Consider the following 19,595-nt stretch of genomic DNA (forward strand, 5'->3'; position numbering starts at 1 on the left):
GAATCATAGAACATAGAGCACAGGAACAGGACCTTCAGCCCACAATGTTGTGCTGAATCAATTAAATTAGTAATCATAAGACTGTAAGATAATCAAATAGTCAACTGATCTTTCTGCCTGCACAACATCTCTTCTGAAATCTTGTGCATATGCCTTCAGACTCCTATATCTCTTCCATAATCTTACCAATGAGAAGAGGGTATGTCCTGGGTGATGGGGGTCCTTAATGATGGATGCTGACTTTTTGAGGCATTGCCTTTTGAAGGTGTCCTAGATGTTGGGTCGCTAGTGCCCATGATGGAGCTGGCTGAGTTTACAATTTTCTGCAGCCTTTTTTGATTCTGTGTAGTGCCCCCTCCATATCAGACAGTGATGCACTCCACAGTACATCTGTAGAAATTTGCATGCGTCTTTGGTGACACACCAAATCTCCTCAAACCCCTATTGAAATATACAGTAGCTGCTGTCCTGCTTTCTTTGTAATCACATCAATATCTTGGGCCCAGCATAGATCCTGACACCCATGTACTTGAAGCATGAAATCAAATCCTTAGAAAGAGGTGACATAGGATCAGAAGATGTAGAATCGTTGTGGGTATGGGTAGAGATAAGAAACTGCAAGAGTGAAAGGACCCTGATGGGAGAAAAATAAAGGCCTCTGAACAATAGCCAGGACATGGGCTACAAATTACAATGGGAGATAGAAAAGGTATGTAAAATTGACAATGTTACAATCATAATGGGGGATTTCAATATGCTGGTAAATTGGGAAAATCAGCTGGGTGTTATATCCAAAGAGAGGGATTTTGTAGAATGCCTATAAGATAGCTTTCTAGAGCAGTTTGTAGTTGACCCCATTGGGGGAAAGGCTATTTGGGATTGGGTGTTGTGTAATAAACCAGATTTGATTAGGGAGCTTAAGGTAAAGGAACACTTAAGGAGGCAGTGATCACAATATAATAGAATTCACCTTGTAGTTTGAGAGGGAGAAGATAAAGTCATTTGCTTTAGAATTACAGTGGAGTAAAGGGAGTTACAGAGGCAAGAGAGAGAAGCTAACCAAATTTGATTGGAAGGGGATGTTAGCAGGGATGACAGCAGAGCAGAAATGTCTGGAGTTTCTGGGAGCAATTCAGAAGTCACAGGAAAGATATCCCAACAATGAAGAAGTACACTAAAAGGAGGATGAAACAACCATGGCTGACAAGGGGAGTCAAAGACAGCATAAAAGGAAAAGAGAGGCATATTATAGAGCAAAAATTATTGGGAAGGAGAAGATTAGGAAGCTTTTAAAAACCAACATAAGGCAACTAATAAAGCTATAAGCAGAGAAAACATTAACTACGGAGGTAAGCTAGTCAATAATATCAAAGAGATTACCAAACATATTTTCAGATCTATGAAGAGTAAAAGAAAGGTGAGGGTGGATATCGGACTGCTGTGAGATGATGGTGGAGAAATAGGGGAACAAAGAAATTGTGGATGAACTTAATAAGTATTTTGCATCATTCTTCACTGTGGAATACATTAGCAGTATGCCAAAAGTTTGAGAGCGTCTGGAGTCAGAAGTGAGTGTAGTTGCAAAGGAGAAGGTGCAGAAAAGTCTGAAGGTAGACAAGTCAGCTGAACTAGGTGGTCAAAACAGCAGGTTTCTGAAGAAGGTAGCTGAAGAGATTGTGGAGGCATTAGTAGTGATCTTTCAAGAATCACTAGATTCTGGTATGGTTCCAGAGACAGGAAAATTACAAATGTCACTCCACTCTATAAGAAGGGAGGGAGGCAGAAAAAGGGAAGTTATAGGCCAGTTGGCCTTACTTCAGTAGTTAGGAAGATATTGGAGTCCATTATTAAGGATGAGGTTTTAGAATACTCAGCGAAGGTCAGCATGCTTTTTTTTTAATGAGAAATCTTGCCTGACAAGTCTGTTGGAATTCTTTGAGGAAGTAACAGGCAGGGTGCACATTAGAAAGTCAGTGGATATTGTTTACTTGGATTTTCAGAAGGGCTTTGACAAGGTGCCACATGTGAAGCTGCTTAACAAGATAAGATCTCATGGTATTACAGGAAATATACTAGCTGGAAAGGTAGTGGGGGATAAACTCCTACCTATTAAATCAACTAAGCCCAGCAGAACTGTTTCTATTGACAGGAGCAGGCACAAAGGTGGGTTACTAGTGCCTTAAAACCAGTCACTTCAGGCAGATGGGGCTTATCCGCTGTGGTTTGCAGGTCATCTACAAGAAGGAAAACTCCAATCTCAAACCTCCATTGCCTTGCAGCTATTCCCACTCATGGGGAAGGCTTTGTGAGTAATCCCTGAGGAAAATTCCGGAGCTGGAGTCCCTATGGTGGTCTTACATTGAGTTCAACACTGACTGTTCAGCTGGAGACGCTCATGGAGTGAGTACTGTTTTGGATTCGCTCCATAACCTTTACTTTTTTTAACCTTTGATCACACTTATTCAGCTTATTTTTACCTATACCGAAAGTTTCTTTATTCATTTCTTTTTGGATTTACTGCCAAGAGTTTGTTGTGAACTTTTGAAGATATGCAAACAGAAATGTCTCTCAGGTCTAAGGGACGGGATCCCGGACGTAATCCGAACGGTAACGGAAAAAAGCAGGCTCCGACACAACAAACTCAATTAACTTTTGAATTGTTTATGGAGGTTTTGGATAAAAAATTTGCTGAACTACAACAATTTTTTAAAGAAGATATAAAGGCTTTTCAAGAGTACATGGTTAAGACGGATTTAGTAATTAAACAGCAACAAGCTCTTATTGCGTCTCTGCAAGAAGATGCTCGGAAGCGAGATTTGACTATTGGAAAACTGCAACAGGATTTAATTCCGACCATTAAGCTGATGGAAGCCCTTAAAGCCAAGAGTGACGATTTTGAGAATCGGTCCAGAAGACAGAACTTACGTATACTTGGTCTTCCAGACGGCATAGAAAAAGATGACCCTTCGAAATATTTTGCTCAACTTTTAAAAGAAGCGTTTCCGACGATTTTCCCGAATAACCCTCCTTTATTGGATCGGGCACATAGAATTCGGCGTCGATCACCGAGTGTTACAGACAAACCTTCGGTGGTAATTGTCCGGTTCCATTATGTACATGACAAAGAACAACTTATAAGAGCTTCTCGTCGAGCAGGAATGATTAAATTCAAAGATTTTTGCTTCCGCCTGATCGAAGATTTTAGTCCAGACCTTTTAAAAAGGCTTCTTTTTAAACCGTTGATGGTTGAATGTTATGAGAAAAATCTGAAACCTGCGCTTCTATACCCTGCGAAGCTTCGAATTTCTCCGTCGAATGCTCCACGACAGGTTTTCATTTCAACTTCAGACGCGAGAAAATATCTGGAGGAGAACTTCCCTACTGCTACAGACACCAGTCTCTAATAAATGAATGATTCTGATCGTGTAAGATGGTTCTCGATCTCTTAAACCAGAATTAAAATCTGGTTATTGGTGTAGGTTCATCCTACACTTTATACTCAAGTTAAAGTGTGTTTGCGTCATGTTAATTGTTTTGCCTTATACACTTTAATCATTTAACTACATATTTGTCTATTAACTTTGTTCCTTCGAAGGTATATTTTTAATTCTTTGAAGGTGAATTTTTCCTTGATTAAGATGGTGGTTTTTTGGAAAAGATTTTTGGTTTTGCTTAAGATGGCGTTATGTTTATATTTTTCGCGTTTCTTCCGTACAATGCATCGTTTATCTTAGCTTAAATATTTTTTGTTTTGTCTGGGCCAGAGCCCGATTTATAAGTTTTTTTTTAGTGATTATATTTTTATTCTTTTTACAACTAACTATACTTAGAAATATGGTTTTTATTATAGCGATTTTAATTTTTAAAGTTGGGGTGATTCTTTTATATATATCCTTTTTATATGGAGTGTTCTTCAGCTGACATGGGGGTAGGATTAGTCTTACTTTTTCTCTTTTTAAGTCATATTTTGGCTTTTTCTCTTTTTCTCGGGGGGTGGGGGGATGGTCTGTTTTCTAATTCTATTTTTTTTGTACCAGTTTGTGTTAGTTTTTTTATTTGGGATGTTTTTGAACTTCAAATATGTCTGTGTTGTCGTCACTTCCGGGTCTTCTCACTACTTTTGTTCCTCTTCCGGGTGCATGAGTTTATAAGTTGGTTAACCCTTTTTATACCAAAGGGTTGATTATAGAATTATGGCTCAGACCATTAATTTTGTGTCTTGGAATACTATGGTTTAAATCATCCAATTAAACGAAAGAAGATTTTCAAAGTATTCCAAAGACTTAATGCTCATATCATTTTTGTACAAGAAACTCATGTGAGGAGGGAGGACAAATTTCGTTTTTTTAGATTTTGGCGGGGTCAACAGTATCACGCAAATTCGAATGCTAAAGTAAAAGGAGTTTCAATTTTTATTGACTCCTCTATTTCATTTGTTCAACATGATATTTTTTCGGATCCGAATGGCAGATTTTTGTTAATTACGGGTTTACTTTGTAATAAAAAGGTTGCTTTGGTTAATGTTTATGCTCCAAATGTGGATTGTCCTGAATTTTTTAAGTCTTTATTTACTTCTTTACCCAATCTAAATGAATATAAGTTAATAATGGGTGGTGACTTTAATTGTTGTTTAAATCCTTTGATGGATAAATCTTTATCTATTCAGACTTTACCTAATAAGTCGGCCACTTGTATTAACTCTTTTTTGACTGACAATGGAGTTTTTCATATTTGGAGATTCCGGTATCCTAATGACAAAGAGTTTTCTTTTTTCTCACATGTTTATCACTCTTATTCAAGAATTGATTATTTTTTTGTAGACTCTTGTTTTATTCCATTGGTAATTGGTTGTAACTATGATATTATAGCTATCTCTGATCATGCTCCGTTATTACTTTCTATGAAATTTACGGATACAGCTTCTAATGCTAGACAATGGCGATTCGACTCTACCTTGTTGCAAGACTCTGAGTTTATAAAATTTATGGAGGAGCAGATCGACTTCTTCTTCTCAACTAATTCTACAGATGATATTTCCTGCGGAACACTTTGGGACACTTTTAAAGCTTATATACGTGGACAGATTATTTCTTATTCTGTTGGTTTGAGGAAACGTATCAAGATGGAAACTCTTTTATTGGTTGATAAAATTAAAGAGATTGATAAGAAATGTTCGATTGCTCCTAGTAAGGAGCTTTACAAACAAAGGGTTGAACTTCAAATGGAACATAGTTTATTACTTACATCCTTGATTGAAAATCAATTAATGAAAACTAAATCTGATTTTTATATACATAGTGATAAATCTGGTAAACTGTTAGCTAGTCAATTGAAGAATGCTTTGGTTAAGCGTCAAATCACTAAGATTGGTCAGCAGAATGGGAATTTGACAGTTAATCATGATGAGATAAATAAGGCATTTCAAGATTTCTATACCTCCCTGTATCAATCTGAATTTCCTCAAGATTATAATACCATGTATGATTTTCTTGGAAAATTAAATTTTCTGAGGTTATCATCTGATGATCTTTTGATATTGGATACTCCTATTACGGATGTAGAAATTAAAGGGGCTATTTCCTCAATGAATTCTGGGAAAGCACCGGGTCCAGATGGTTATACATTTGAATTTTTTAAATTTTTTTCCGCTACTCTTTCCCCTTGGTTAGGTAAGGTTTTTGAGGAAGCCATTAGATTAGGGAATTTGCCACAATCTTTTTATAGAGCTTCCATTTCTTTAATATTGAAGAAAGATAAAGACCCTACTAACTGTGCTTCTTATAGACCTATATCTTTATTGAATGTAGACTCCAAGATTTTTTCCAAGTTACTGGCATCTAGATTGGAGAAGGTATTACCCAAAATTATTTCAGATGATCAAACTGGCTTTATTAAAAATCGTTATTCTTTTTTTAACATTAGGAGATTGTTGAATATTGTTTATACTCCCTCACATGATACTTCAGAATGCGTGATTTCATTAGATGCGGAGAAAGCATTTGACAGAGTTGAATGGCCTTACTTATTTAATGTGTTGGAGAAGTTTAATTTTAGTCCGATATTTATATCATGGATTAAATTGATTTATCATACTCCAGTAGCCTCAGTGGTTACCAATAATCAAAGATCCTTTTTTCGCCTATTTCGGGGCACTAGACAGGGATGTCCTCTTAGTCCATTACTATTTAACATTGCCTTAGAACCTTTGGCAATTGCCATCAGACAATCACAGGATATTTTGGGTATTAATCGTGGGACAGATATTCATAAGTTATCTTTGTATGCAGATGATTTATTACTATTCATTTCTAACCCGGAGAAATCCATTCCAGCAGTTTTATCATTATTGGCTCAATTTAGTGAGTTTTCTGGGTATAAGTTAAATCTTAATAAAAGTGAATTGTTTCCATTAAATAAACGGGTCCCAATTTATGGAAATTTACCCTTTAAATTAGTTAATGACTCTTTTACTTATTTAGGGATCAAAATCACAAAGAACCATAAAGATTTATTTGGATTTAATTTTTTACCCTTAATTGATCAGATTAAAGGTTTGTTTACTAAGTGGTCACCTTTGTCTCTATCTCTAATAGGTAGGATTAATGCTATTAAGATGGTTATTTTACCTAAGTTTTTATATATTTTTCAAGCGATACCAATTTTTATCCCGAAATCTTTTTTTACTAATGTTGACTCTAAAATTTCTTCATATATATGGCAGAATAAAAATCCCAGGTTAGGTAAAACATATTTACAGAAGACAAAAAAGGAAGGCGGGTTAGCATTACCTAATTTCAGATTTTACTATTGGGCAGTTAATATTAGATACTTGTTATGTTGGTTGAAAGATGGGGGTGGATCTTTTGGCCATTGTTGGGTGAGTTTAGAAACTAAATCGGTATCAGCTTATGCTCTGGGTTCTATTTTAGGGACTTCTCTCCCTTTTGCTCTTTCTAAATTGCCGAAACGAATTGACAACCCGATAGTTAAACATATTTTGCATATATGGTTTCAATTTCGGAGATTTTTTGGGTTGACTCAATTAGTTTTAAATAGTCCTATTGTATCTAATTGTTTTTTTCACCCTTCCATTATAGATCAAGCTTATTCGGCTTGGAAAACTAAGGGATTACTAAGATTTTCTGATTTATTTTTAGATAATTGTTTCATGTCTTTTGAGCAATTATCCAACAAATACAACTTGCCGAGATTTCATTTTTTTAGATATTTACAGACTAGACATTTTTTAAGTTCTGTACTCTCTACGTTTCCAAATTTTGTGCCTTCAGATACTTTGGAGAGTTTATTTGAATTAGACCCTTTTCAAAAAGGGCTTATTTCAAAACTTTATAATATAATTATGAAGATACGTTCAGAGCCTCTTTATAAGACTAAAAAGGATTGGGAAAGAGAGCTTAGTTTTAGTATTTCTAGTGAGAATTGGGATAGAATTCTTCAATTAGTTAATACATCATCGTTATGTGCCAAACATTCACTAATACAATTTAAGGTCGTACATAGGGCCCATATGTCCAAGGATAAATTAGCTCGTTTTTACTCTCATATAAGTCCTATTTGTGATAGATGTCATTCTGAAATTGCGTCTTTAACTCATATGTTTTGGTCGTGTTCATTTTTGGAGAAATATTGGAAAGATATTTTTGATATTATTTCTGCGGTTTTGAATATCGATGTACAACCTCATCCTATTACCGCAATTTTTGGTTTACCAATGTTAGACTCACTGCATTTATCTTCTTCAGCCCGTCGAATGATTGCATTTCTAACTCTGATGGCTAGAAGATCTATATTGTTGAATTGGAAAGAAATTGATCCTCCCACTGTATTTAATTGGTTCTCTCAAACTATGTTATGTTTAAATTTAGAAAAAATTAGAAGTGGTACTTTTGAGACTTCTATTAAATTTGAAAAGTTATGGAGGCCATTTATTCAACATTTTCATATGATGTAATATGACCCTGTGCCAAGTTCATTTGATTTCCCAGCTTTTAGCTTATGTATTTTGAGAGGACCGGAAGTGACGGCATTGATGAATACTTATTTTTGTGAGATATTATAAACAGCCCCCCTTTTTTTTTCTTCTCTTTTTTTTGTTTCTTTTTTTTATTACTTATTAGTTATAGTTATTAGATTAGCTAGTTTTGCATTATAAAATTTTTTTTTGTTTTTTTTTTCTTTCCTTTTTCTGTTTTCTTTATATTATACATTATGAAATATTTAGATTTACTATGTCCATACATATATCTTATGGCTTAGGTCTTGGTAAACCCATATATATTGTAACTATTATGTATGTTTTTTTTTCATATGTAATGGAATGTGTATGTTGGTAATTTCTTTATCAATATATCATTTGTATTCTGTCCATATTACTAATACTAATAAAAAGATTTAGAAAGAACACTGACAAGCAACTCCTGTGATGCCACTGGTGCCAAACTGTATTGATTTCTATCGTACCTTTGGATTCATCAGTTGCATGGAGAGAAAGAGAGCCTACTACATGGGCAACAGCATGCTTTCCATATCGTACTGCCCTGGCATGTGTATCACGTAGACATCTGGGATACAATGTCCATGGTTGACCCTGAACAAGGGAGGGCCCCTCCCCAGTAGCATGGATAGAAGATTTGCTGACTGGCAGAAGGCATAGAGTGGGAATAAAGGGGTCTTTTTTGGTTGACTAGTGGCATTCTGCAGGGTTGAAGTTGATCTGCTTCTTTTCATGTTATATGTTAATGATCTGGATGATGGAATTGATGGCTTTGTGGCCAAATTTGCAGATAATGCAAATATAGTTGGAGAGGCAACTATTCAAGTAGTGATGAGGAAGCAGGGAGTCTGCTGAAGGACTTAGACAGATTAGGAGAATGGGCAAAGAAGTGGCAGATGGAATATAGTGTGTCATAAATTGCATGGTCATGCATTTTGGTTGAAGGAATAAAAGAGCGGCCTATTTTCTAAATAGGGAGAAAATTCAAAAGTCTGGGTCGCAAATGGACTTGAGGGTCCTTGTGCAGGATTCCCTAAAGGTTAACATGTAGGTTGAACTGGCAATTAGGAAACCAAATGCAATGTTAGTATTTATTTCAAGTAGACTAGAATATAATAGCAAGGATGTAAAGCTAAGGCTTAATAGTTGGAGAATTGTGAGCAATTTTGGACCCTTTATCTCAGAAAAGATGTGCTGGCATTGGAAAAGTTCTGGAGGAGGTTTATGACAATGATCTCAGGAAAGAAATAGTTAACATATAAGGAGTGTTTGATGGCTCTGAGCCTGTACTCACTGGAGTTCAGAAGAATGAGGGGGATCTCATTGAAACCTACTGAATATTAAAAGTTCTAGATAGAGTGGATGGGGTGAGAATGTTTCCATTAGTAGGACCAGAGAGCACAGCCTCAAAACAGAAGGACTTCCCTTTAGGATAAAGATGAGGAGGAATATCTTTAGCCAGAGTATGGTGAGTCTGTGGAATTCATTGACACAGACAGCTGTGGAGGCCAAGTCTATTTATATATTTATATAGATATATTTATAGTGGAGGTTGATAAATTTCAGATTAGTCATGAAATTAAAGGTCTTGGAGGGAAGGCAAGTAAATAGGTTTGAGAGAGAAAGTAAATTAGCCATGCTGGAACAGTGGAGCAGACTGAATGAGCCCAATGGCCTAATTCTACTCTTCTGTCTTATAGATATGGGGTATTTCAACAGAAGTTTTACAGAAACAGACAAAGTTGAACTGACTTCCACTGAATAAAAATACAATGGACCCAACAATGCCTTTGAAATATCCAGAGGCATTGTTGACAAATGTGTGATTGACAAATACCATGTGTAACTAAATGTATTACTTAAAAAGTTAAGAGTCTGAAATGAACTTACTTGTTTTTCCTTTCCTCCATAATGTGATTGAAATATTTGTTCAAATAAATACTCAGTCAGGAACAATTGGTTGTAGACCAATGTACTGTACAAAATGCACACCTCAATTTCATCTTCAAGTACTTAATGACCATGTCCTCTCCCATCTCTTCATCTTGTTTCTCTTCTACTGTCCTTTGCTTCTCTGAATTTGGGAGTTTGTCCTTTTCCCACACCACCCCCAACTCCATCAAATTCACTTTGCCCTATTTTCTGTATTACCTTTACCTCGCCATTCCTCTTCATCTCCAAAAGACTTTACAAAACCTATATCTTTCACTTATTCTAATACTGTCACAAAGTCTCAACACATTGTGACAGTCTCCCCTTTGCTGTGATATTTATTAAGTGTGGAGATCAGAGACTAAATGTACAAAACCGTACCTCAGAAAATCAAAGGGAGTACTATACTGTGAATGGTGTAAGTGATAGCAAAAGCTACTTAGCTAAGTCTTATGTTCTTTCATATCTGAATTCAATTTTGTAATCAACTTACTAATGTTTATTTTTAGTCTACACAACCATACTTTTCATTCTATGTAATCACAATTCCTAATGCTAGGATGAAGAAATGCAAATATCCATTATAATTATCATTCCCCACCAAAAACATATATAGAGCTAAAGTTGCAGTGTTGTCAACATTAAAAAATTTTAAAAAGCAGGAATATCCTAAATAGCTGTTAAGAATGTATCTCCATTTGTTTTTAAAATAACAGGATCACTAATACATGAGATTTCTGTGAGAAGCAAAAAAGTTCACCTACCTGGCTGGAATCCCCTGTGCAAGTCTCTGCAATATCACAGTCATTCATGACCTGCCTGCAAATTGCTCCACGTGGTTCATACTAGAAAAGAAAAGGATTCAGAGCTTCAGCCCATTGAGTCTGCCCTGCCATTCCATCATGGCTGATCCCGGATCCCACTCAACACCATACACCTGCCCTCTCACCATATCCTTTGATGGCCTGACCAATCAGGAAAATATAAATTTTCACTTCAAATATACCCATGGACTTGGTCTCCACAGCTGTCTGTGGCAGAGCGTTCCACAGATTCACTGGATACTCTCTGGCTAAAAAATTTCTCCTAACTCTGTTCTAAAAGGTCGGCTCTCAATTTTGAGGCTATGTCCTCCAGTTCTGGATACCCCCACCATAAGAAACATCCTCTCCACATCCACCTTATCTAGTTCTTTTAAAATGTGGTAGGTTTCAAAAAGATCCCCACACATTCTTCTAAATTCCAGTGAGTACAGGCCCAAAGCTGCCAAATGCTCTTCATATGTTAACCCCTTCATTCCCAAAATCATCCATGTGAATTTCCTCTGGACTCTCTCCAATGACAACACATCCTTTCTGTGATATCAAAACTGTTGATAATACACCAAGTGTGGTCTGACTAGTGTCTTATAAAGGCTCAGCATTATCTCCTTGTTTTTATAGTCCATTCCCCTTGAAATAAATGCCAACATTGCATTTGCCTTCTTTACCACAGACTCAACCTGTAAATTAACTTTCTGGGAGTTCTGCATGAGGACTCCTAAGTCCCTCTGCATCTCTGATGTTTGAATCTTCTCCCCATTGAGATAATAGTCCTCACTATTGTTCCTTTTACCAAAATGCATTATCATAGATTTTCCAACACGGTATTCCATCTGCCACTTTTTGCCCATTCTTCCAATTTGTCTCAGTGCTTCTGCAATTGCATTGCTTCCTCAGCAGTACCTACCCCTCCACCTTTTCTCCCCCGAGGAAGAGCTTTATCTCTTACAGAGAAGTGAGATAATATTGGACGATAGATTCCCATTTGTGAAAGAGTGATTGTAAATGTTGATAAGGTCTTACTATGTTTAATGCAGCTGTAAAGAATTGACACTGGAACACAGTGACAGCCATAGATTATGGAGCCAAATGGTGTAAAGTTTATTTAATGAAGTATGCCTCAGTCCAAAGTCTCAGCAGATTGCTTGGGGGGAGAGATAGTTTAAAAGAAGAGGGTGGGGAGCATTTGGCACATTTTGCATGCCACAATTCCCAAGGAGACATCGGATTACACATAATAGGTACTTGTTAAGGACCAATAAAAGTAAGTTTTTTTTAGTGAAGTGGCTGGCTGAGGCTGCTGGTGGGGGCTGGTGGCTGGTGGCTGGACTGCTGGGGTGTTGTGGGGGAAATTCTGTGGAAATATTGACCGACGGCCTGTATAGGTCTGGAACGATATTCGTACATGGTTCCTTGCAAACTCCGATAGGATGGCAGGGAGGGGGACTGATGGTGACAGCAGCAGCGTGGAGTTTGAGTGGGAAGAGGGACTAAGAATAAGAAGGTGATGGGTCGGAAGAGAAAGAAAGGAGGTGGGTCTAGTGTAGGTGGATTGGAAAATGAGGGAAGAGAAGTTGAAGAGAAGGGCCCGAGGGCAAAATTGCTAAATGTAGTGGTAAGATTTGAGGGGGAAGGGGGAGTAAAGAAAATCAATCTGCTTAATTTAACAAAAATCATCAGAGGGCAAGTAGGGGAAGTGAGCCATGTGAGAATTTTAGGAGATGGAAACCTGCTGATAGGATGTAAAACTAAAGAGCAGATGGAGAAGGCAATGAAGGTGACTAATGTTGGGAAAGTCAAGGTGTCCAGGGCTGTAAGAGTTGGAGCATAAAGGGTCAATGGTTGCAAGGGGGTCATCTCTGGGGTTCCCCTCAGTGTTAATATGAAGGAGCTAGTAGAGAACTTAAGGGTTAGGAATAGTTCAGTGAAGAGTATGAAGAGAATGACAAAGGGAGCAGAGAAAAGGGAGACTGAAACTGTTCTGGTAGAATTTGAGGATAAGGTGCCTCCAAAGGAGTTATACTTTGGGTTTCTGAGATACAATGTATGAGAATATATACCAAAACCTATGAGGTGTTTCAATTGCCAGGAGTTTGGGCATGTGGCCAAAGTGTGCAAAGGAAAGAGAAGATGTACAAGGTGTGGTGGGGAACATGAATACAGCAAATGTGGAGAGGGAGTGGGACCAAAGTTCTGTAATTGTGGAGGTAACCATAGTGTAGTGTACTGGGGATGTGAAGTGGTGAAAAAAGAGGTGGAGGTGCAGAAGATAAGGGTGAAGGAAAATGTCTCATATGCTGAGGCAGTCAAGTTGGCAGGACAGAAGTAAATGAATGAGGGAGGATGTAGCAAAGAGCAAGTAGCAGCTAAAGAAAGACAAGATAAGAAGAATGCATGGATAGAAAAGAAGAAATTGGTGACCTTTATAGCAGGAGTGGTAAATGCAACTTGTGAGATCAAATCTAAAACTGAAAGGATTCAGATTATTGTGAAAGCTGCAGAGCACCATTTGGGTATGATAGGATTAAAATGGGAAGAGATAAATGATGAACTCAGGGTACAGTCAAGTCAAGAGACAGTATGTGTGGGTTGATATTACTAATAATGCTACTTCAATGGAATGCAAGAAGCCTGATTAGTAATGGACAAGATTTCAAGCAGTTTATAGCTGGTAGCAGAGAAAATCCAGATGTTGTGTGTATCCAGGAGACCTGGTTAAAACCTAATTTAGATTTTGTTTTATATGGTTATGAGTCAGTAAGGCAAGAAAGGGGGGAGGGGGAGGATGTGCAACTTTTGTAAAGCAAGGTATTCCTTATAGAATACTAGGTATAGGAAGTGAACAAGAGTATGTGGTAGTAAAAGTATGGGCTGAAAGGAAAGAGTTGGTGATTGTGAATTATTATTATCCATGCAAAAGGCTAGAGTTAAACAAGCTTGAGGAGATAAAAGGGCAGAATAGTAGTAACATTGTTTGCTGTGGTGATTTTAATGGACATAATGTATTACGAGGGAGCAACAGAACAGACATCAATGGTCAAGTAATAGAGGAGTTGCTAGATGAGAAGTGCCTAAATGATGGCAGTAGTACTAAAATTGATGTTAATACAGGTAAAGAATCTGTGCTTGATCTTACATTAGTATCAAATGCTATTGCATCAGTATGTGAGTGGTTAATGTACCAAGAAGGAACTGTAGAGAGTGATTATTACCCAATCTGGTGCAAGATAAATATTTCTGCCTCATTGGTCACAGAGAATATAGGTGGGAAATGGATCCTTGAGAAAGCCAATTGGGAGAAGTTTCTGGAATCTAAGTCAGGTCAGTGATGAGATGGACAAAGAAACACTTGACAGCATATTAAAACAAGGTATAATATCAGCTGTATTAGAATCCATTCCTAAAAGTAAAGGAGGAACAAAGCAAAGAGTAATGCCATGGTGGGATGATAATTGTAAGGAAGCAGTGAGAAATAGAAATAAGGCTTTTAAATTAGTTAAACGAACTCATAACTTCCAACATTTGATTCAGTACAAACAAGCTCAGGCAGTAGTAAGGAGGACAATTAGACATGCTAAAAGGACGCACTGGAAAAAGTATTGTGATTCAATAGGAAACACAACCCAAGTAGGAGAGGTGTGGGGGGATGATAAAAAGGATGGGAGGGAGAGAGTGGAGGTACCCAGTTCTGGTGGATGGAAATGTGACTGCAGTAACAAATAAGCAAAAGGCAGAGTTGTTGGCAAGTACATAGTTCTGATAATTTGTCTGAGAAGGGAAGAAGAGGTAGAGAGAGAACAAAAGCTGAAAATATGGAGGCTTTATGTAGGAAAACTAACCTTGACGGTGTGCAAGATGTTCCTTTCAGCATGGGAGAATTAAGAAAGGCACTAGATAGAACAGGAAAGACTACACCAGGTAAAGATGAAATATGCTATAGTATGATAAAACACCCGAGTGAAGGAAGTCTGGAGAAACTACTGCTTCTGTATAACAATGGGATGAAGGGAGAATACCAGGGAGCTGGAAAGAGGCAATAATTATTCCAATAAGGAAATCTGGAAAAGATGCCAGCAGGCCAGGAAATTACAGGCCAATTGCCTTGACATCTCATATATGTAAACTTATGGAATGTATGATCCGTATGATCAATGAGAGGTTAGTGTTCTTTCTGGAAAGTAGATATATGGTGGCTACGTATCAAAGTGGGTTCAGGAAAGGAAGGAATACTATGGATCCAGTGGTGTGTCTAGAGGATGAAATCAGGAAAGCACAAGTAAATAAAGAGACAGTGGTTGCATGTTTTTTTTATGTTGAGGAAGCTTATGATATGTTATGGAAGGAGGGGCTCCTAATCAAGCTCCATTTAATGGGAATCAGGCGGGGGGCAATGTTCAGTTGGATTAAGGACTTTTTAAATGGGAGAACTATTCAGGTGAAGATAGGATCAGAGCTATCAAGCCAGTATGTTGTAGAAAACGGGACGCCTCAGGGGAGTGTAGCGACTCCAACTTTATTCTCTATTTTGATCAAATGATATATTCGTAAATATACCAACAGAAGTGGGGAGGTCATTGTTTGCAGATGATGGGACTTTGTGGAAAAGAGGGAAAATATTGAACATATAGTTATGAAAATGCAAGATGGAATTAATCAATTTGAAGAGTGGGGGGCAAAGTGGGGTGTTAAATTTTCAGTGGAGAATACAAAAACCATGTTCTTTACAAGGAAAAAGCTCTGGGGAGTTAATTTGACTCTGTATGGAAGTAACCTGGAGAGAGTTGAAAGTTTTTGGTTTTTGGGAGTGCACTTTGATTTGAGATTAACATGGAGAGAACATGTTAGATATGTAGTTGCTAAATGTAAAAATGTGGTAAATGTCATGAGGTGTCTTGCTGGTTTGGAATAGGGTGCTGATTTTGCATCACTTAAGTATATTTATATAGCATTAATAAGATCAAGATTAGATTATGGAAGTATTGCATTCGAGTCAGCAGCAAAATCTGTGTTAGCAGAACTGGATATTGTGCAAGCTCGGGTCCTAAGGTTGTGCTTGGGAGCGCTTAGAACTTCCCCAGTGTGTGCACGCCAAGTTGAAGTAAATGAAATACCACTGGGGCTGTGACGTAAACAGCTGGAGGCCAATTACTGGATTAACTTAAGGGGGCATGGTGATAGTCATCATACAAAAAGGGTGGTGGAGACATGCTGGGAGAAGGAAAGGACACGAAAAGAAAGTTTTGGCTGAACAGGAGAGCAACAAACAGCAAAAGTTATGGGTGTATATGATAAAGAGTTTTGTTCAAGTGTGGTGTGGCCTGTCAGACCTTTCTGGGTATTAGAAAATCCCTCTGTAGATTCGGATTTGCTTAAGATTAAATGCAGTAATGAAATGGCTAATATACTCAGTGAATATCATAGGTATAGGGAATGTAAATATAAAGATGTACAGATTTTTACGGATGGATCGAAGGATCCAGGGTGCAACAGGGTCTGCAATTGTTGTGCCAAGTTATCAAGTGGAAATTAACAAGAGAACGCCGGATTGCTTGAGTGCTTATGCAGTTGAAATGTTTGCCATATTGTTAGCACTAGAATGGAGTGAGCAAGTTGATTGTAATAATATTGTGATATGTAGCGATTCTGTATCGGCTCTTGCAAGCATTAAGGTGGGTACAGCTAGAGGACACCAGGATCTGCTTTATGAAGTCCTCTTCGCAAATTCAAGACTGGCTACACAAGGCAAAAAATATCGCATTCATGTGGGTTCCAGCGCATTCGGGTATTATGGGAAATGAGACAGCAGATAAGCTGGCAAAAGCAGCAGTCAAAAAAAGATCTGTAGAGGTCAATATTAAACTATCAAAATCAGAGGGGAAGAGCATAGTGTGGAGAAGGATAAATCAACAGTTGCAGCAGCATTGGGATAGAGCAATAAAAGGAAGACATTTACATTCAATTCAGAACAGAGTAGATATGGGAAGGAGTAGGGGAGTAAAGCGGAAGGAGCAAGTAATTATAAGTAGATTGAGAATTGGGCACAGCAACCTTAATGGTACTCTGGCCATCATAAATAAACATCCGACAGTTTTTTGTGATCTATGTCAAGAGACTGAAACAGTATAGCATATCCTTATTTCATGCAGGAAATTTGCACAGGAAAGACAACAAATGCTACAACAATTACGCAAAATAGGACTGGTAGAGAACAGAGTTAAAGGTTTATTGGAATGTGGGGAGAGTGATCAGGGGAGGAAATGGTTGTTTAGTTTTTTTAAGGGTGACGGGACTGGACAGACGACTTTAGGCAGGCAAGTGAATGGACAATGAGGGACAGTAAATCCTGAAGATGGCAGTAATGCAACAGTGTGGATGCCAACTGCCGTAAAAACACAAAGAAGAAGAAGTAGTGAAGTGGCCATCTTGGGAGTGGGTCAGTATTGCAGTGGGACAGTGTTAGTGTGGGAAGTTGAGGTTTTGGCTCATTGGGGCTTCAGCGAGGAGAGGCATAGGCCATAGGTAGATTATTTTTTTTTCATTATTCATTCTTTCTTTCTTATTGCACATTTAGAGTAGTGGGTTGCCAGACAGAATAGTGGATGGTTCTTCTTGCAGAATGTGGGAAGGTAGTGAGACCTCCTGTGTCCCTGATTACTACAACTACAAGAAGTGCATCCAGCTGCAGCTTCTAACAGGAGTTGGAGCTGGAAATGGGTGAACTCCAGATCATTCAGGAGGCTAAAATGTTAAAGATAGGACACATAGAGAGGTAGTTACACACAGGACACAGGGTGAGATTCAGAAAGGGGAAAGGGATTAATTTACCAGTGCAAAGTACCCCTGTGGCTATCCCCTTCAACAACAGGTGTATCACTTTGAATACCGTTGGGGCGATGACCTGGCAGAGGAAAGCCACAGTGGTTAGGTCTCTGGCACTGAGTCTGGCTCTGTGTCTCAAGAGTGATAAGATACAGCACGATAGCATAGTGGTTATCACAATGATTTACCAATGACCTGGGTTTAATTCCCGCCTATATAAGGAGTTTGTATATTCTCCCTGTGACCGCGTGGATTTCCTCTGGGTACTCTGGTTTCCTCTCATATACCAATTGGTAGGATAATTAGTTATTGTGAATTGTCCCATGATTAGGCTAGGGTTAAACCAGGGTTTGCTGGGTGGCGTGACTCAAAGGGCCAGAAGGGCCTACTCTTCTTTACAAATAAACAAATAAATAAAAAAATAAAATTGGTCCTCTGGAAGATCAGAGATGTAATATGTTCATGGAGCTAAAAGAGATGGGGGAGATCTTAATTGGATTTTTTGCATCTGCATCTAAATGGGAGAGAGACACAGTAGCCAGTAGCTAGTGTGCAGGCCTGGGACATTTCAGAGGCATCGGCAGCAGCGGAAGGCAGAGCACCACCAAACACAGTGAGTTCTTTCTCCTTGCGTGGGCTTTTTTCATATTTTTTAAAACATAAAAGAGAGATAGGGTCTAGTGGAGCGGCCATCATTGGAATCGGGGCTAGAGTCAGAATGGGAACTCAGAGGCTTCAATGAGGAGGGGCCAAAGAAACAGATTAGAAGGGTTAGTTTTTCCTATTGTTATTGCTGGTTGCTTTTTGTACAGTGCAGGCAGGATGGCAGATATGGCAGTGGGATGCTCCTCCTGTAGGATGTGAGATTCATGGAACCTGATGGTCTCCCTGATGACTACACTCATGGGAAGTGCAGCCAACTCCAGCTCATGGAAGACCACATTAAGGAACTGGAACTGGAGCTGGATGAACTTAGGATCATCCAGGAGTCAAAACAATTGATAGATATGACTTTTGAGCAGGTGGTTACACCCAGAGTGCAGAATTTGGGGAGTAGATGGGTGAACACCGAGAGAGGTAAAGGGAGAAGGAAGTCAGTACAGGGTCCCCCTGTGGCCATTCCCCTGACCAACAGTTATACCCCTTTGGATACTGATGAGGGGGTAACCTATCTAGGCAAGGCAGCAGCAGCCAGACCAATAGCACTGAGGTCAGCTCTGAGCCTCAGAAGAGTAGGGTGAAGTCAGGTGGAGCAGTAGTCATGGGGGACTCTGTGGACAGATAGGAGATTCTGTGGCAGCACAAGAGACATCAGGATAGTGTGTTGTGTCCCGGGTGCTAGGGTCCAGGATATCTCTGAGCAGCTGCAGAATATTCTCGAAGGGGAGGGTGAGCAGCCAGAGGTCGTGGTACATGTTGGTACCAATGACATAGGCAGGAGAGGGGTAGAGGTCCTGTGCAGTAAGTTTAGGCAGTTAGGGATGAGGCTGAAGAGAAGGACCTCTAAAGTGGTAATCTCCAGATTACTGCTGGTGCCACAAGCTAGGGAAGGTCAGATCAGGGAGATAATGCAGATGAATGAGTGGCTGAGGAGATGGGGCAGGGTTTCAAGTTTTTGGATCATTGGACCCTTTTCTGGGAAGGGGTGACCTGTACATGTGGGATTGGTGGCACCTGAACTAGAGGGGAACCAATATCCTGGGACGGAGGTTTGCCAATGCAATTGGGAAGGGTTTAAACTAGATTTGCAGGGGGTGGGAACCAAAGTGAAGAGTCAGAGGATGCGGGTGGTTGGAGCACAAGTAGAGACAGCTTGTAGGGAGTTTGTGAAGAAGGATGTGTAGATGATAGAGTAAAGATAAACTCAGCCTGATGATTTGAGATGTGTCTACTTTAACGCAAGGAGTATCATAAATAAGCTGGAGGAACTTAGAGCATAGGTCAATACTTGGAACTATGATATTGTGGGCATTACAGAGACTTGGGTATCTCAGGGACAGGAATGGTGC

At 38.8% G+C, this 19,595-nt stretch overlaps 1 protein-coding gene across 1 annotated transcript in view; it reads right to left on the reverse strand.

The window, feature by feature from the left end:
* Window positions 1-19,595, reverse strand: part of adam11 (ADAM metallopeptidase domain 11) — a 365,266-nt gene that overhangs the window by 89,877 nt on the left and 255,794 nt on the right. The window contains exon 18 of the mRNA XM_059955670.1: window positions 10,711-10,791. Within this exon, the coding sequence (XP_059811653.1) occupies window positions 10,711-10,791 (81 nt within the window). The remainder of the gene's footprint in view (window positions 1-10,710; window positions 10,792-19,595) is intronic.

Source organism: Hypanus sabinus, chromosome X1 (assembly GCF_030144855.1).
Source record: "Hypanus sabinus isolate sHypSab1 chromosome X1, sHypSab1.hap1, whole genome shotgun sequence".
In the NCBI taxonomy this organism is placed as follows: Eukaryota; Metazoa; Chordata; class Chondrichthyes; order Myliobatiformes; family Dasyatidae; genus Hypanus; species Hypanus sabinus.